Source organism: Phaenicophaeus curvirostris, unplaced genomic scaffold, assembly GCF_032191515.1.
Source record: "Phaenicophaeus curvirostris isolate KB17595 unplaced genomic scaffold, BPBGC_Pcur_1.0 scaffold_51, whole genome shotgun sequence".
NCBI classification, from domain to species: Eukaryota; Metazoa; Chordata; class Aves; order Cuculiformes; family Cuculidae; genus Phaenicophaeus; species Phaenicophaeus curvirostris.
The window spans coordinates 932,266-950,624 of NW_027206674.1; the positions used below are offsets into that span (position 1 = coordinate 932,266).

Below are 18,359 nucleotides of genomic sequence, written 5' to 3' on the forward strand. Positions count from 1 at the left end.
GCGTGTGGTGACGTTACCCCCTGTGCCGGTGACGTTTTGGCGCGGAGCCGGGAATGTTTTCTCTCCCCGAGCAGCTGGATGGTGGGAGCAGGTTGGAGCGGAGCCGCCGTCGCGTGGAGCAGCTTTCGGTTCATCCCGGCACAGTCGGATGCCGGATGATTCCCTCCTTGGTGCATCGTTTAGAGGAGCTGGCACGCAGGCCGTCGCCAAATCCCGCTCCGGCAACGCCGACGAGCCTGCAGCTGAATCCCACGAGGATCCCAGCGCCGATGGAGCCTCGTATCCCAACAAAACCCCTCGGCGCGGGGCTTGTAGCCGCGGTCGTTGGAGCAGAAAGGGAAGGGCTCCCTTGGGGATGTGGCCTTCGCTTGTTCTGGCTCCAGGATGGGGCAAAAAAGCTGCTTTTCTGCTAAACGAGCTCGTTAATGCTGGGGAAGGAGCATCACCGAGTTTTCCTTGCTGAAGGAAATGATCCAGATCCCGGCTTCAGCCCAGGGAGATCCCTGGGTCCAGCCCCAATCCCTCCTGCGTGGAAATGGTTGGACTCGATGATCTAAGAGGTCCTTTCCGACCTAGTGATTCTCTGAAATCTGGAGCGTGAGCTCCCGTTCCGAGTGTTTTGTGGCCGTGGTTTGCACTGAAGCAGCGTCGGTGTGAGGACACGGATCCTGCGAGCTCGACTGTGGCCTGGGAAAGGGGGGAAGATCGGCACCGTCCTCCCGCATCGCGGCTCTGGCTCAGTCCTGCGAGGGAGGAGAAACCACGCGGAGGAAAAACAAGCGGATGGAGCCTGTTTGAGCGCACGTGGAACATGCCGGACCCTGCGAGCTCGGTCGGGAGCCGGCACAGAGGAGGAAAAGCACATCGGGGGCAGAAAACACGTGGCTGGAGTCTGCTCGGTTTGAGCCTGTGTGGAGAGCTTGGTTGTTGTGGTCTGGGGAAGAAAACAGGCGTCCTCCTCCCGCGCTGCGGCTCTCGCTCTGCCCCATGGGGAAGGAGAAACCACGTGGAGGAAAAACCACATTGAATGGAGCCTGTTCAAGCGTGCGTGGAGCTCGCTGGACCCTGCGAGCTCGGTTCTGAGCTGGGAAAGGGGGAAGATCGGCACTGTCCTCCCGCATCGTGGCTCTCGCTCTGTCCCGTGGGGAAGGAGAAACCACGTGGAGGAAAAACCACGTTGAATGGAGCCTGTTGAAGCACACGTGGAGCTCGCCGGACCCTGCGAGCTCGATTCTGAGCTGGGAAAGGGGGAAGGATCCGCACCGTCTTCCCACATTGCAGCTCTGACTCCTGCGAGGAAGAAGAAACCACATGGAGGAAAAACAAGCGGATGGAGCCTGTTCAAGCACACGTGGAGCGCGCCGGACTCTGCGAGCTCGATTCTGAGCTGGGGAAGGGGGGAAGATCAGCACTGTCCTCCCGCCGTGCGGCTCTGGCTCTGTCCTGCAAGGAAGGAGAAACCACGTGGAGGAAAAACCACATTGAATGGAGTGTGGAGCGTGCTGGATCCCACCCCCTCAGCTGTGACCGGGCACAGAGGGGAAAAACCTGGTGCCGCTTCGCTCCGTGGCTCCGCTTGGCCGAGGGAAAAAGCCACGTGGGGGAAAAACTGTGGCTGAAACCCAAGTCAAGCGTCCTGGGAGCGCCGGAGCCCACACGCTTTGGCCATAATCCAGTGCCAAGAGGGTAAAACTGGCACCAAGAGGGTAAAACTGGCACCAAGAGGGTAAAACTGGCACCGTGCGCTGTGGTTCTGCCATCCCAGTGAGCAGCGGAGCCAAGGAAAGGCGAGTGGAGCCAGCAAGCCGCGAACGTGCAGGGTTGCCCATTGCTGGAGGCATTTGGCTTGGGGAAAGGCCCCTTCCTCGCTCCCAGGGCGAGCAGATTGGCTCCACTTAACAGGTTTAGCATTTAAATTGTCCTGATTCCTTTGGGATGATGGGCTGGGGGAAGGGTTTCCTCAGTCCCATTCCCACTCTGGAAGCCAGCAGAGCTTGGCAAGCGGCTTTGGAACTTGGTGGTGAGCACTCGGGTCTTTTTGGGGTGCGTTTTCCCCTCCTGGTGAGCTTGAAAGGAGCCAAGTGGGTTTTTGGGGATGAAAGGTGGGATTGGAAGGAGCGATTTATCCTTTCATTCTTCTTTTTGGGAAGAGTGAAAGGGAAAACTCGGATAAATCTGGGGTTTTGTGGTGAGCAAAGTGGGGGATGCGGCACCAACGTCCTTCCTGGGGTGGGGAAACCTCTCCAACGCTCTTTGCCGGCGCGGTGGGAGTCGTGCGCATCCGATGGGATTGAAGCCGGACGGTGGTTAAAACTCATTCTGCTTCCTCCCCGTAAACTGGTGCGGTGAGAGCAGCGGCTTCATCCTGGTGGGACACCCCTGAGCTGACACCGCTGCGAACCCCAAACCATCCCTAAATTTGGGATTTGCTCCCCAAAATCCTCGTGGACGTGGGGGAAGCGGCACCGCTCTTTGGGGCGAGAGCATCGCGCCGGCAGTGGGGGCTGTTTGAGGGCGATGCCGGAGGAATCTCCATCCAAACCGAAGCCGGAGCGTCTGATCCTGATGGAAGAAAGCTGCTGGCATCAAATCCAATATTTCATTTATTTAATGTCTTTCTCTTTTCGCTTATCGTCAAACCGAGCCACGTTGGCTCCGGGCATCGATTGGGAAGCGCCGGCCACCGAGAGGTTTCGGGGTGGCTGCTGGGTGTTGGGCTTCGCTCCATCCAGGTGTTGAGGTTTTGCTCTCGGCCCCGGGGCGGGGAAATGTCTTGTGCCAGCTCGTATAATTCCTTCTTCATTTGCATTCCTACCTTGCAGGTATTTATAGTCGCATCCCTGCCTGCTCCTGGAGTAAATTTAGCTCCTTCCCTCTCCTCCTGTGCCTTTATCCTCCAGCGCAGCCGATAAGTCCGGCTTTTCAGAGCCTCTTTCTTCCTCTCTTTCCATTCTTTGCCCTCCTAGGGCAGGATTTGACCCACAAGCTCCACCCTGCAAAGAGCAGGAGCCTTTATTTCTCCTGATTATTCGATTCCTCACCCTTCAACGTGCAGCAGTGTCTGGTGGTGGAAGGAGTTTTGGGGTGATAGTTTGGTTTTAGGGGTCCTTGAGCCCTTCCAAGCTCCCCCAGCTTGAAGCTCCCTCTTTGTCCCATCCACTTGAATCCATCCGGGGCGAAGGTTCCATCGCGACGTCCCCAGATCCCCTGGTTTGGGGGCTGCCACCCCGATTTTGGGGCAACCTGGGGTGCAAACCACAGCTTCATGGTGGGGTTTGAATATTTTTTGGGGGTAAATCATCAATTTTAGGGTTATTTGGGGTTTTTGGGGATGCGTGGCGGGGGATGGAGTGAGCCTGGGGATGTTCCACCAGCAAATCATGGTGTAAGAGATGGGGAAAAGGCTCCTTTTGGGGTCAAGCGGCTCCTTTTGGGGTCAAGCAGCTCCTTTTGGGGTCTCTCAGCTCCAGCACCGCATTGACTACTGGTAGCACCGATTTTCCAAGGGAAAAGCAATGATCCGATGCCTTTCCCAGCTCTGGGACCACAACAAGGCACTGAGATCGTTGGGTTTCCTCGCTCGGGCTGAGCCGCCAGCGTTTCTCCACCAAAATCCAGCCTTTTTCTCCCATTTTCACCTCTTTTTCTCTTCTTTCCTGTAGGTTTTTCCGGCGCTCCCTGGCTGCCCACCCTCCCCAGTGCCGGCGCGGTGGTTTTTTCCGAGTGACCCAGCACAGTCAGCAAGGGATGGAGAAAACTCTCCCGAATTTCTCGGAGCACCAAGGAGATGGAGGATCCCGATCCCTGTTGATGCCGCCGGAGCCAAACAAAGAGACTTTTCCTGCCCTTGAGTGCCCCCCAGGCGAGGAGCGAAGAGTCGCTTTCCTTCAGGATGTGAAGAAACCCCTGGAGAACTCGGCTTTATCTGGGACGGCGGTGGAGACGGAGCTTGAGGAAGATTCTTTCTACGCTGCGGATGATCTAGCAACGATGAGCAGGGAGGGGAAGGGACCCTCTGGCCCCGAGCTGCGCCCGTTGCAGGAGGATCCTGACTTCTTCTCATCGCTGTCCCGCCAGGAGCCCGACGTCGCCCTGGAAGCTCACGACGTGGCCGGTGAGTCCTCGCTCGGTGCTTTCGGGGTGGCTCTTTGGCACTGGGGGTGCCTCCTGGTGCTCTGTCCGCGGGTGGCCGCGCTCGGGATGATCCGGTTGGTTTTCCCGGTGGTTACGTCGCCGTGGTTTGCGGTGGGTGTTTGTTCTCTTGGTGTCGGAGATGGTCTCAACCCTTGGTGTGGAGAGAACGTGATCTGGTGAGAGACGTGGATTTGGTGGAGGGAGAACAGCGTGTGAATTCTTGGTGTTGGGTGGGGGCTGTTGCGTCGTGCTGTTGACCTGGATGGTTTCGGTATCGCCGGCAAAGCTGCGGTCGTGCCGAGTGGAGCAGAACGGTGCCACCTGCCTTTCTCACGGTTCCTTGCACGGGTGAGGGGGCTGCGAGTGAAACCGTGACTGTTCATCAACGTTATCTCCTTCCTGGGCTGAGATGAAGCTTTCATCTTCTCCCCACTGGGAGAGTTCCCAGGCCCGGGAACCTTCCTCACGAATTATTGCTTCATCAGCCTCTTGGCCCGCGAGTTGTGCCACGAGAGATGTCATCTTGTTGCCAAGCAGATAAATAATCGAACGCTTGAGTCCGAGACGATGGGCAGGGCTGAGTTGGGATGTGGAGAACAGTTGGGAACCCCAAAGTTGAGTGGCAGAACTCCTCGCTGTGTCCCCACCAAGCCTGGGTAACAAAGCTTTTGGCCATGGAACTCGTCTCAAAGACTTTTGGAGTTGGTTGCTCTCCTCCTGTGCCGTGGGGAAGCACCAGAGTGAGGATTTGATGGTTGAGGTGTTTGTTTGTGAGCACGGTGATGTCCCCATGGGCTGGGGAGAAGGTGGTGAGGGATGTTGATGCATTTTCTTGCTGTGGATGGTCTTTAACCCCAGACCATCGAGCTCTGAGGTGAGATGGGGCTCTGCCTGGTGCCCTCTGTGCGCTGGGAGAAGGTTTTGTTCCCGTGCTTGGCAGCTGTTGCTGTAGAATCATGGAATTGGCTGAGTTGGAAGGGACCTCAAAGCCCATCCAGTTCCACCCCTGCGATGAGCAGGGACACCTCCCTCTGGATCAGGGGCTCCAAGCCCCATCCAACCTGGCCTGGAACCCCTCCAGGGATGGAACAGCCACCCCTGCTCTGGGCAACCAGGACCTCCCCACCCTCCCAGGAGAACATTTCTCACCAAGATCTCATTTCAATCTCCGTCTTTCAGCTCAAAACCGTTCCCCTCATCTTATCCCTGATCCAGAGCCCCTCCCCAGCTTTCCTGGAGCCAGTTTCCATCCTGGAAGCTGCTCTAAGGTCTCCCCACAAGCTTCTCCAGGCTGAACAACCCCAACACTCAGTTTGTCCTCAGACAGGAGGTTCTCCAGCCCTTGGATCATCTCCATGGCCTCCTCTGGCCTCGCTCCGCCAGCTCCAGGTCCTTCCTGAGCTGAGGGCTCCAGAACTGGACACGGGGCTCCAGTTTGGTTTCCTCGGAGCCGAGCAGAGGGGCAGAGTCCCCTCCCTCGCCTTCCTGCTCCCACTTCTCCAGCCCAGGACGCGGTTGTCCAAGCCGGGGAGCAGCTGCCGTGCCCGCTCTTTCAGCTGCTATAAATAAACCTTCCCAATCCAGCAGCATCTCCCCCCGTGTCCTCACTCGCGCTTAACCGGGCCACGGTTTAAAAATAAGCCACGGGCAACACCGGGCACGGTCGTGGATTCTCCTGCTGCCTTGGAAAGTAGGACATGACCCGATCTTTCTTCTCCACGGGGCATTTATGGGGAGGAAAGGTGGAGTTGTGTCACTTCTGGCTCTGCAAAGCCAACTTCTTGCTTGGGACAAGCTGGCTGTGAACGCGCCGTTGGGTTTTTGGGGTCACCTCCCTTCTGTCTTGCATCACGGGCTGCTCTCCCGGTCCATCCCAGCTGCCACGTGTCCAGGACACCTCCACAAGTGGCCTGAGTCTCCTTTTTCTCTCAATATCGGGGGATAAAAAGCTCTTGAGGAGCGTGTGAAGTCCTTGCCACAGCCCTTTTGCAAGAGCAAAGCGCTGCCGGGGCTGGAGATGCTGCCACCTTCTCCCAGTCCCAGCAGGAACAAGGCCACTTCATCCTCCACTGGATTTGCTGCTGAGGAGAGAATGAAACTCGGGTTTGCCCCGTTCCTTCTGCAGCTCCACGTCTGGCTGCAGTGGAGAACAAAGAATCAGAATCATAGAAGCACCAGGTTGGAAAGGACCCACGGGATCATGGAGTCCAACCGTCCCCATCAGTCACTAACCCGTGTCCCTCAGCTCCTCGTCCACCCGGCCCTCAAACCCCTCCAGGGCAGGGGACTCAACCCCCTCCCTGTCCCAGGGCCCAGGGCCCCTTTCCAGGAAAGATTCCATCCTGCTGTCCATGCGGAGCCTCCCCTGGTGGAGCTTGAGGCCGTTCCCTCTCGGCCTGGCCCCTGGCCCTGGGGAGAAGAGCCCAGCTCCCTCCTCTCCACCAGCTCCTTGCAGGGAAAGAGCAAGGAGGTCTCCCCTCAGGCTCCTCTTCTCCAGGCTGAACCCCCCCAGCTCTCTCAGCCGCTCCTCTTCTCCTCCAGCCCCCTCCCCGGCTTCGTTGCTCTTCTCTGCACTCGCTCCAGAGCCTCCACATCCTCGTGTCCCACCAACCCCCCCAGGTCCTTCTCCTCCAGGCCCTTTCCAGCCAGACTCCTCCTAGGCTGGAGCTGCCCAGGGTTGTTGCCCCAAGGTCCTGCTCAAACCTCATCCCGTGGGTCTCAGCCCGTGGATCCAGCCTGTTCAGATCCCTCTGGAGAACCTCAAACCCTCCAGCAGATCCCTGTCACTGTTCCTTCTGCATCCAACAGGGACTGAATATTCTCCCTACTCCTCCTTTTATTGTTCAGGTATTTCTAGAAGGGGCTTTTAGAGCAAACAGAGGACTAAAAATGTTGGTCTGTAACACGATTATGTTGGCCGCCTCCTCCCCAGGGGGGAAGAGCAGGTGGAGACGTTTCACAGCACCTTCGCTCCCGTTTTGAACACCAGGGATGGGCCCGGGGGCCCCGCAGAGCCCGTGGTTGAAGGGCCCCAACCAGGAGAGTCGGCGTCTCCCAGTTGACTTTGGACCCGGATGGGATTTGCCTGCTGGGTCTCGTTGTTAGAGTGAGTCCAGACGAGGCCGTGGAGAGGATCTGAGGCTGCGCCTTGAATCCTGGGTTCGGTTTTGGGCCCCTCGCTCCAAGAGGGACATTGAGGGGCTGGAGAGCGTCCGGAGAAGGGAACAGAGTTGGGAAGGGTCTGGAGCGCAGGGGTTGTGGCTGAGGAACCTGGAGTTGTTTATCCTGGAGAAGAGGAGGATGAGGGGAGACCTCATCGCTCTGAGCAGCTCCCAGAAAGGTTGTGGAGAGGGAGGTTTTGGGCTCTTCTCCAAGGAACAAGTGATGAGATGAGAGGAAACAGCTTCAAGGTGCATCAGGGGAGTGTTGGGTTGCACATTGGGAAGATTCCTTCATGGAAAGAGCGGTGAAGGGTTGGAATTGGCTGCTCAGGGCAGTGGTGGAGTCTCCGTGCATGGAGGGGTTGAAACCATATGGAGCTGCGGCGCTGGGGGACGTGGCTTGGTGGTGTTGGGCTGAGGGTTGGACTGGACGAGCGAAGAGGTCTTCTCCAACCTTCACGATTCTATGGTCCAGGGGTCAGAGTCCTGCTTTTCCACCCTGGGGTGTTTGGCCCTCCCAGCTCTCCTCTGCGTGGGATGGTTGAGTGGAGAAAATATCTCAGCAGCTTTATCTCGGCAGCTTTTTTGGGCTCAGTCTTATCCTTGTTTCTGGAGTCTGATGTGTTCCCAACGTGGTGGACATGATGCCACCAGGTAGCGCTTTCCAGGGACCCTCAAATCTCCACAGAAACACCAGCTCTTGGCACCAAGGTGGCTCCAAGAACCCACACTCATGCCGAGGACCCAGTCCAATAAAGCTGAGCCTCGCAGACTTCCAGGACTCCCTGATTGTTGCTTTTTAGGTGATTAAAACCCCGTTTTAACAACGGTGAAGCCCAAACCTGATGGTAGGTGGTGGGAACAGGGTGAAAGATGCAGGGTTGGGGGGACCTGGAATGAGAAGTGGACGGTTTTGGGAATCGCCTGCGTTCTCTTCTGGTGAAAACACAACCACTTGGTTGGGAGCAGCCAAGATCTGCTGGAAATTTAACGGAGACGGATCCAAACGAGACGTGCTTGCGACATTACTTGGATGCTCGTCAAGCAGCTTGGATGGAAACTGTTCTTGCAGGAGATGCTGGATGCGTCCTCTGCTGACGAGGAATGTTTTCTGCCGCCCTGTCATGTTAATCTTGCTTAAAGTCGGATGGAGAGGATGGAGTTGAGGAGGCTGGTAACTCTTTAGGTGCAATAGAAATGGAAGAGTTTTCAAGGATGGGCTTGGAATCATCTGAAAAGGCTCAATTTGGGCTCTTGAAGACTTGAATGGAAGGTTGTCCCACCCTGGAGCTCTTTCTCACTTCCCTTTTGTTCTTAAATGGCTTGGGAATGGGGACACGCCTGGGTGGGGAGCTCTGCTGAAGAGGTGTTTGTCTCTCCAGGTGGTCCAGAGGCAATCCCTGTCCCACCAGATTTGAGGGTAGAGCTGAGGAGCCTCCAAGGTTTTAAGTGGTACCAGGTTTTATGGAGCATCCATCCTCGATCTGGAGCTTCCACACCTGATCCAGAGGATCCCCACGTGCTCGGGCCTGTGGGAGGTGGGGGGAGTTCAGGAGAGCTTGGGAGAAGACGTCTCAGAACGGGGGTTTGGGGGTCTGGGAGGGGGTGGTGGTGTCTCAAAGTGGGGTTTGGGTGTCTGGGAAGAGAGTTTGGCATCTCAGAGCAGGGTTTGGACTTCTGGGAAGGGAAATTTGGCATCTAGGAGTGGGGTTTGAGGATCTGGGAAGGGGATTTGGCATCGTGGAGCAGGGCTTGGGCGTCTGGGAAGGGGATTTGGCATCTGGGAGTGGGGTTTGAGTGTCTCGGAGGAGGCTTTGGGTGTCTGGGAAGGGGGAGTTGGTGTCTCAGAGTGGGATTTGGCCATCTGGGAAGGAGACGTGGCACCTGGGAGTTTGGTTTGGGTTTCTGGGAGGGGGGTTTGGTGTCTCAGAGCAGGGTTTGGCTGTTTTGGAAGGGAGTTTCGTGTCTCAGAGTGGGGTTTGGGTGTTTGGGAAGGAGATTTGGTGTCTCAGAGTGGGGTTTGGGAAGGAGATTTGGTGTCTCAGAGTGGGGTTTGGGTGTTTGGGAAGGAGATTTGGCGTCTCGGAGCAGGGCTTGGGCGCTTGGGAAGGTGGGTTGAGCATCTTGAGCCTCATCGTTGTTTCTGAAGCACACGAGCACGTTGCGGGAGCTTTTTCTGGGCTCGGAGCGAGAGGGTTTGGGTTTGCGATCGCCGTTGCGGGGTCGGTGCTGTGGGCCGAGTGTCTCTGGTGGGAGTTGGCAGCAAGATCAACCCTGGGTTTGGAGCACTTGGGAGTGTCACTAGAACCTGGAATTGTGCAAGCCTGAAACGTGGGGAGAATCCTGGAATGGGTTGGGTTGGAAGGGACCTCAAAGCCCATCCAGTTCCACCCACTGGACACCTCCCACTGGATCAGGGGCTCCAAGCCCCATCCAGCCTGGCTCTGAACCCCTCCAGGGATGGAGCAGCCACATCCTTTTGGGGCAACCTGGGCCAGGGATCATCTCCATGGCCTCCTCTGGCCTTGCTCTACCAGCTTCAGGTCCTCCCTGTTCTGAAGGCTCCAGAACTGGACCCAGGACTCCAGCTTTGGTCTCCCCAGCGCAGAGCAGAGGGGCAGAATCCCCTCCCTGGCTTCCTCTGGACTTGCTCCACCAGCTCCATGGATCATGGGAAGCTCTAGAGACTGGGAGCAGGCTCTCAACCTTGGTTTTGGGGCTCCTACCCCCAGCTTTTCCCTTTCTCTTGGAGGCGACGCAGCCCAAAGCTTTGCCTTGCGGCGCTCGGAGCCTTCAGGATGCATCTGGGGGCTGGGAGATGGGTACATCTCCCCTTGGAGAGCTGCAAACCCCCAAGTCTGGCTTGTGTCCTCTGGCCGTGGAGCGCGGGGCGGCTGGAAACACGAGCAGAGCTCCTCGTTGGAGGAGTGTCGGGTTCCCGTTGGGCCGTGCCAAGCTAAACAATCCACAATCCACGCCGGAGCCGCCGTCGCCCTCCCTCGCTCTCCTTTCGCTTTCAGTCGATCCTTCCAACACCACCAAACCCCACGTGGGGTCTCCTCGCTCATCGTTTCAGGGACAACCAAGGGTTTTGGGTTGTTTTCATCTATTTTTTTGATGGTTTGGGTGTTTTCCACCTTCCTCCAGCCACGCCGCTGGTGATTCACAGCTCCCTTGTGATCTCCAAGCAGGGCAGGTTCCATCATCCGGTTAACGAGCTTCTCATCCCAGTGCTGGTTGATCATCCTTGTTTCTCTTTGGATTCTTGGATCACCCTTGGCTTTCCCAGCACTTTAACCCCTTCCTTTTCCCTCGGGGCGCTGCTGCCTGGCCCTTCTCCACATCGTGGACCTTCCTAGTGCCCCGTTTGGAGTCAGGAGCAGGTATAGGATGTCACTTGAGCTCTTCAGGAGACTTCTTAGTGCACCTTCTCAATGCTTCCTTCTCGCTGAGTCGTTGCCCCTCGTGACCCGTTGTAGATCTTCCTCTGTTCATGGGTCCTGCTGGGTTTTAAGCCGCTATGACGCGATTCTCCTTCTTTACCTCCAGCAGGTAGGTCCGACTGGGTCTCCAAATCCCTCACTGTTGGCTTGTGGTGCTCACAGCCGCGGTGGAGCCCCCCGCAAGGTCCCAGGGCTGATGGGGGGATGTCTCCTGGCTCCATCGCTCGTGGAAGGGTGAGGCCCTTCCTCCAGGCAGGCAGCTTGTCCTCTGCTGGCTCCGTTCGTTGATTCGTGGGCCTCCAGGTTGGCCTCTTTCTTCGGCACATCACGGCTGCTTCTGAGAGGATGACGCTGCTCGTCCGGTTGAAGACTGGGAGATCAAAATTGAACGGGGTGGTCCTGGCAAGGCCTGGAGGGGCCGCGCTGGCCCAGGAGGGAAGCACTGGGAGCTGGTGTGGCTCCCATCTCCTTTCCACCACGATGGGGCTTCTCCAGCCCTTGGTGTCTGGTGAGATGAGGCTCCTCATCCTCGGCTTTGCCTTCTCCTGCCTGCCCGGAGCTCAAGGCGAGACGGGGTCCCTGGTGGAGACGCGCTGGTGGTGGGGCGGGTGCCTGAAGCTGCTGGCTCTTCCGTGGGTCCACGCTGAGGTCCTGCTGCTCCGGCTCAGGTGGTACCTGCTGGCTCTTCACCAGGAAAGCGCCTCCAGCTCAGCTTCACCCAGGTGTTTGTGTGAAGTCAGTGAAACCGTGGCGAGCTCTCGCTGACCAGAAACATCCCGGGGAGCGGAGCCAACGTCTCAAGATGCGTCACGCTTCGACGGCTCCGTGTTCCAGAGGCGCGTGAGGAATCCTGAGCTCTGCCGAGTCGGGATGGAATGCAGGCCCAGGGACACGAGCCAACGGCTGCTTCCTTCCTCCAGTTGAGCTTTTTGCTCCGTCGTGAGCAGCTTGTGGAAACCTCACGGGACCTTCATTCTGTGAAGAATTGGGTGCCGTCTTGAGAATTGAGGGGGGTGACTCATTATTGCTGAAAAATCTGTGGCCAAGAGGCTTGGATCAGCCGTGGGGTGGCCAGCAGGACCAGGGAGGGCGTCATCCCCCTGGACTTGGTGCTGGTGGGACAAGCCAAACCGTTCTGTGATTCCACAGTGGTTCTTCCATGGATGATTTGGGCTGGAAGAGCCAAGCTGAGGGCTCTGGGATGGATTTGGAGGTGGGTTGGGTTGTGGAAACGAAGCTCCTGCTTCCCTGCATTTCACAGAATCCTGGAATGTGTTGGGTTAGAAGGCACCTCAAAGCCCATCCAGTTCCAACCCATGAGCTGGGACACCTCCCACTGGATCAGGGGCTCCAAGCCCCGTCCAACCTGGCTTCAACACCTCCAGGGACCACGGGGCTTTTACAAAGAGTTGGGTCAGGTCGTGGTGCCAGTGAGCGATTGTTCCAGACCTAAATCGTGCTTGGGGACTTCTTGCTTCCCTGGGAGATGATGCAATAACTCACCTCTTGCTCAACAGCACAAATGGCTCAGGTCCCACCTCCTGCCTGGGGAGGAGACAAATGACCCCTTCTCGCCTCATTTTCAGTTTGTTTCCATGGTCTGGGGAACAAACAAAGCCTGGAGGAGGGTGTTGTAGGTTCAGTGAAGGCATTTTAGTGGTTGATCCTTCTACAAGAAGGACATTGAGGGGCTGGAGACCTTCTGGAGAAGGGAAGGGAGCTAGGAAGCCTCACCAAGCCGGGCCTCTCCTGGAGATCTTGGTGTTTCTCAGTCCATGCCCTTTGGAACTTGTGTAATTAACCGTGGCTGAATCCATCCCCAGCCAGGCGAGCTCCTGGTGTCCACGTAACTGCTCCCAGATGGAGAAACTCACAGCCTTTCCCTTATCTCTGGCTTTTATGTGTTGTTTTGGCCACCAGCTTTGCCGACTCAACGTCCTGGTGGCCTGGGTTGCTTCAACTCTTGGAAAAATACAGAGGAAAAGACCCATGGCCATGACCCGAGGACCCGTGGCCGTGGACTGAGGGTGTTTGAGCTCTTGGAGGAGACACAAATGGATTGAGATTGCCTGTTCTCTCCTGGGAGGAGCCTGTGGAGGGGCAGCAGCTCCAGCTGGATTGACCATAGAGGGTAAATCCAAGCCTTCCAAGACGTTGAACTCCCTCATCTCTCACTGTTTCCAAGAAACCAGGATTTGCAGGGAGCCGTGGTTATGTGCTCCTCAGGAGAAAGATAAATCACCGCCTGTTTTCCTCTAAAGGAGACGGCGTCTAAAAATAGGAGCCGTGCTGGAGCTCTGGAGAACAAAGGAGTCCCCGAGAAGCTCCTGCTGTTGTCCTTTCTCGGCAATCCTTGTTCTCTGCTCCTCACCGTGGGATTTAGGGAAGCGTTTCCAATCTGTTGCTTTGTGAGGGTTGGGTTTGTCCCATCGTTTCCCACCCTGGCCCAAGGGTGACTCAGATTTTCCTGATTGAGTGTTGCCCGTCACCTTCTAGCTTGGCCCTGGATCCCAAGGTGGATGCCAGGGACGTTGCCACCTCTCCGGGATGGGCACTGATGACACCCCGGTGATGTGTGTGGTCTCGGCTCTGCATCCAAACAATCAAGGAATCATTGAGGTTGGAAAAGCCCTCTCAGCTCATCCAGTCCAACCCCCAGCCCACCCAACCGTGTCCTCCAGAGCCACATCTCCACGTGTTTGGAGCCCCTCCAGGCATGGAGACGCCACCACTGCTTGGAGCAGCTGCTTCCATGAAGGAATCGTTCCCTGTATCCAACCTAAACCTCCCGTGGTGCAACTCGAGGCCGTTTCCTCTCACCCCATCGCTCGCTCCTTGGGAGAAGAGCCCAGCACCCACCTCCCCACAACCTCCTTCCTGGGGGCTGCTCAGAGCGATGAGGTCTCCCCTCATTCCATTGGCCTCAGCCCATGGATGCAGCCTGTCCTGAGCCTTCTAGAAGGAAGAGCTCCAACCCCACCATCTCCAGAGGAGACTCACACGTTGGAGCAGCGTGGCCTTTGGTGGCTCTCCGGAGCTGTGAGGAGGACGGGAAGCTGATCCTGGCTTTTCAGGTGAAGCTGCTCCTCCACCCGGAGAGCTGGTGGAACCGGGTGTCTCCGCAGGGTTGACCCAGCTCTTGTCCAGCCGCTCGGCCGCGGCTCCGTGCTGGATTCCTCTCCAGCCGGCGGGAACGTGGCCAGCGGCGTGGACATCTTCCCGCTAAACGGCTTAGCTGCAGGAACATCAAATAGTTGCGCGGGGGATTAAACCCTCTTAAGTGTGGCTTAGAGATCCCCCAGTAATCCGGACCCGGCTGCAGAGGGAAGGACGGGCGGACGGAGCAGAGGGGGTTGATCTGCTGGGAAAGCTTTTGGACCCACCAAAAAAATCTCATGGCTTGATTGCAAATTGCCTTGAAGGAGCCTCTCTTGGGCATTGACCTTGGAGCTTTCCTCTCTGTTGCAGATGAGCCTGATCCTGCCCTCTCCGGTGCCGTCCCGGCCACGGCTCCCAGGACCGAACTCGGGTAAGTTCCCAAGGGGCATCGTAGCGCCCGGGAGCTTGGCTCCTCCTGCTCGTGCTGCTCCAGTTCCACCAGGCCCCAGAGTAGCTCCTCGGTTGATTCCACAGGGTTGTCCCACCAGCAGGAGCATCAGAGGTTCCTCTAGACCCAACCAGTGCAGGCTGCTCACCACAGAGAAGTGTTAACCGCTCCGATTCATCTCACTTGGTTCTGCTTCCCAATAAACCATCTGCTTCTCCCCATCCAAACCTCCTACGGGGTGTCCCAAAGCTTCTAAGAGTGTTCCAATGCCACGTAGGGTGTCCCAAAGCTGATGAGGGTGTTCCAATGCCGATAAGGGTGTCCCAAAACTTCTAAGAGTGTTCCAGTGCCATGTAGGGTGTCTCAAAGCCTATGAGGTTACTCCAAAGCCACTCGGGGTGTCCCAAAGCCGCTAAGGGTTGTCCCAAAGCCATGTAGAAAGAACGAGAGAAGCAGTGGGAGAAGCGTGTGTGGAGCTGGCAGCTCTGATCTCTCCAACAAAGCCGTTTTTGTTCTCCCGGCAGCACAACTCGACCCAGGAGATCGTGTTTTGCTGCCCCAAGGTAGCTCCTTGCCTCGAGGTTGAGGCTCTAGGTTTCGGGCTCTGCGATCCAGCAGGTTTCTTCCCCAGGGATGGTTTAGGAGCTGGGACACCATGGGGTTTATCCCACTCTTGGTTGTGTATTTGTAGAGGGAGAAGCTGGAGTTGATGGTGGAGGACGTGGGCCTCACCATGAGGATGGGGAGGAACCACCTCGATCCACTGTGTCTTGGGGTCTCTGCTCAGGGAAGAAAGACTTTCTGCTCCGCTGTGGAGAGGCGTGAGCCAAGGATTTCCACTTAATTGTGGAGCCAAACCATCCTTCGGTCCCAGAGACCATTGGTGTGATCCATGTTGGCTCTTAAATCCATGTTTATGCAGCTTTGAAGAGCTCCTGGGCCTGGAGCGACAAAGATCTTTGTGAAGAGCAAATATACCTGCTGAGCTAAGGAGGAATAAGGGATGCAAACATCTCGAGAAGTTAGGAGGGGACAGGGAAGGAGAAGCTGAGAGTGGGGAGGAGCAAGGGAACAGGGACTTCTGGTCCAAGGCTGAAATCAGTGACGTGGTGATGGGATCCCATCACCTGGTGTGATCGCGGAGGATCCGCTGTAGGGAGCAGGTGTGGATATTGGTGAAACGAGCTTGGAGCAAACCCAGGAGAAGCTGCAGGAAGGATTGTAGGAAGAGTGGGAAGGGATGGGCTCCTCTATGTCCTTTGGGACCACACGGACGTATCCATGAAATCCCCAGCCCGCCTTGTGCCGTAACGTGGTGCCGGCTCGTTCTGGTTCCTGGAGAACCACGGGATTGTTTGTGCCCCCCCGTTAACTCTCCAAACTTATTTGCAGCTCCGCGAACAACGAGCGTTTGGAGTTCCAGAAGGCTTCGTACAGGACGGATGCCCGGAGCTCCTTGGACCTGCGGAACATGACGGTGTCCGGCAGCGTGAGCTGGGACACCAGCCCCCTGGAGACCAGAGCGGGCGAGGGGAGAGAAGGAAGCACTTTAGAGAGGTTCTCCACCCTGAAGGACCCCAAGGACGCGCGGGGCGGGAAGGAGCCGGCGTTCCTCGTGGAGCCCCAGGGTGGAAACGCCGTGCGGGTGGATCCCGAGGAACTGGAGAGCGACTCGGAGGAGCTGGATGGGGGCAAGGTGGCAGCGGAGCCGCCCAGCCCCTGCGCTGGGACGTCGCTCGGCGGTGGCGAAGAGAAGTATCTTAAAAACGAACCAAAGCAATTCGAAGGTCTCGGCAAAGAGCACTTAGAGAAGACCAAGAGGGGGATCCAGAGGCTCGACTGGGTTCCCAGACCCAACCGAAGCCCGAGTCCTTGCTACAAAGACGTCACGAAGCCGACAGATGTAGCAGCCACCCTGCCCTTCCGAGGACAGCCCCTGCGTGAAGTGCCTCCTCCGCTGACTCCCACCGTGTTCCGGAAAACCCTCAACCCCGTCCTCAACAAACCCAAATCCTTGGAGAGCTCCTCGGCCCTCAGGAAGGGGCTGATGGTCGACTCGGACTTGGGTGAGATGAACCCGCTCGCCACGGCCGAGTGGACGATCCAGAAGCCGAGTCTCCAGCTCGGCGCCGACCTCGGCGTCGCCAAACAGTCCTGGACGGTGAACGAGGAGGATTCGGTGGAGCGGCTCCCGGTGATGCCTTTGGAGCCCACTCCTTGTAGCTCCTACGAGGTGGAGATGAGGCCCTACGTGTGCAGCGTCTTGTTGGAGGAGCAGGGCAAGGAGGAGCTGGGCCCCGAGGAGGACCCGGCCGTCTACACCTGCATCGAGTGCAGCATTTACTTCAAGAAGAAGGAACATTTGATGGATCACATGCTCCAGCACAACCGCGGACCAGGGAGGGACCAAGACGGAGACGCTCTGGGAGGCCAGTGCCAGTTCTGCTGCAACGAGTGCGGTTGGGCCTTCGGAGACCCCGCGTCCTTGGAGCAGCACAAGAGGCTCCACCAGGAATCCCGGGAAAAGATTATCGAGGAGATCCAGAAGTTGAACGAGTTTCCAGACGAAGGCCGGGAGGCCCGGCTGCAGTGCCCCAAGTGCGTCTTCGGCACAAACTCCTCCAAGATCTTCGTCCAACACGCCAAGATGCACGTCAAGGAGAGGAAGGACCAAGGGGTGAAGAACGTGAATCTCTTCGGAAGTGCAGGAGGCGGAGAAACACGAGAGAGCTCCGTGCACGGCGTCTACAAACCCTTCAAAGCAAACGAACACGTGGCCCTGCAGGTGCCGCCTCACGGCGGGGGAAAAGGCCTCAGCACCTGCGTGATCTGCAGCTTCCCGGCCCCCAACGAGAACATCCTCAAGGAGCACATGAAATACGCCCATTCGCACCTCGGGTGGGACGCGGAGGCGTACGAAGAGGATCCGAATCAACCAGGAACCAGCCGAGATGCCTACAGCCCGGCCAGGTCAGGACGCTTTGCCGAGACGGATTATTTTGGCAAAGCCGAGCGGCTTTTCCCTCCGCCTCCCCGGGAAAGCACGTCCCAGTACGAAACCCTCCACGGTTTGGGTCTAACTCATCCAAGACTCCACAAAAGCAACGGGGCCAGCAGGAAGGACTACCAGACGTCAGGGTTTCACGCCAGGAAAGCAGCTCCCTACGCTGCTCCTCACAAGAACTTGGGTTTTGCCTCCACGAAAGCTTATTCCCAGTTTGCTCTCCAGCAGCTGAAAAAAAAAGCAGGAGCACAACACCTTGAAGGAGAAGGGGATGGACTTGGGAGCCAACCGGTCGGGCTGGAGGAGCTGAGGCACAAGTGGGTGTTGGCCAGCGACGTTGGGAGTGTGGAAGAGGAGATCTCGATAAGCACAGAGATAGATCTGAGCGAGAACAGAGGCGCCAAACCCGTCGCCGTCCCTCAAGCTGCCTTGGACCTCAAGAGGAGCTTCAGAGACACCTTGAAAGCCACGGACCCTTCGATAGCGACCGAGGAGCAGCAGCAGCAGTTGCGGATGATGGTCCCCATCGTCCTCCTGGAGGAGGTGAGCCTGCACCCCAAGGCAAAGAAGCGACCTCGGAAGCTGTTCAAGAAGAAAATGATGCTCCCTTCTCGGGAATTCATGATGGAGGAACCTCTTCCCTTGGACGTTCTCCTGTTGGACGCTCCCCTAGAGGGACCTCTGGAGCTCGATGACTTCTTGGACTCGGAGTCGCCCATGTTGAAGAACGAGGAGAGGAAATGTCCCTACTGCCCGGACAGGTTCCACAACGGCATCGGGCTGGCGAACCACGTGCGGGGTCACCTCAACAGGGTCGGGGTGAGCTACAACGTCCGCCACTTCATCTCGGCTGAAGAAGTGAAAGCTATTGAGCAAAAATTTTCCTTCCAAAAGAAGAAGAAAAAAGGTAGTATGTACTCAATCCACTTGGCTTTCTATTTTCTGGGTTTAACCGGTGGGGTTTTCTCCTCCCGCCGAGCGTTGGGTACGTATGGTGCTGCCTGAACTGTGGTGGCCGCCCCCGTGGGGATCTCGGAAGCTCGATCCAGGGGTTTTTCCCGGCGTCGCTG

The 18,359-nt window shown here is 57.3% G+C and overlaps 1 protein-coding gene across 3 annotated transcripts in view; it reads left to right on the plus strand.

Annotated features, from left to right (window-relative positions):
* The window catches only part of WIZ (WIZ zinc finger), a 32,326-nt gene that overhangs the window by 1,604 nt on the left and 12,363 nt on the right, over positions 1–18,359 (plus strand). For 2 of the 3 annotated variants that reach the window (XM_069881550.1, XM_069881552.1), the window contains exons 2-4: positions 3,663–4,114; positions 14,207–14,267; positions 15,678–18,199. In XM_069881550.1, the coding sequence (XP_069737651.1) occupies positions 3,663–4,114; positions 14,207–14,267; positions 15,678–18,199 (3,035 nt within the window). The remainder of the gene's footprint in view (positions 1–3,662; positions 4,115–14,206; positions 14,268–15,677; positions 18,200–18,359) is intronic. The other variant, XM_069881551.1, reaches the window with a different exon arrangement.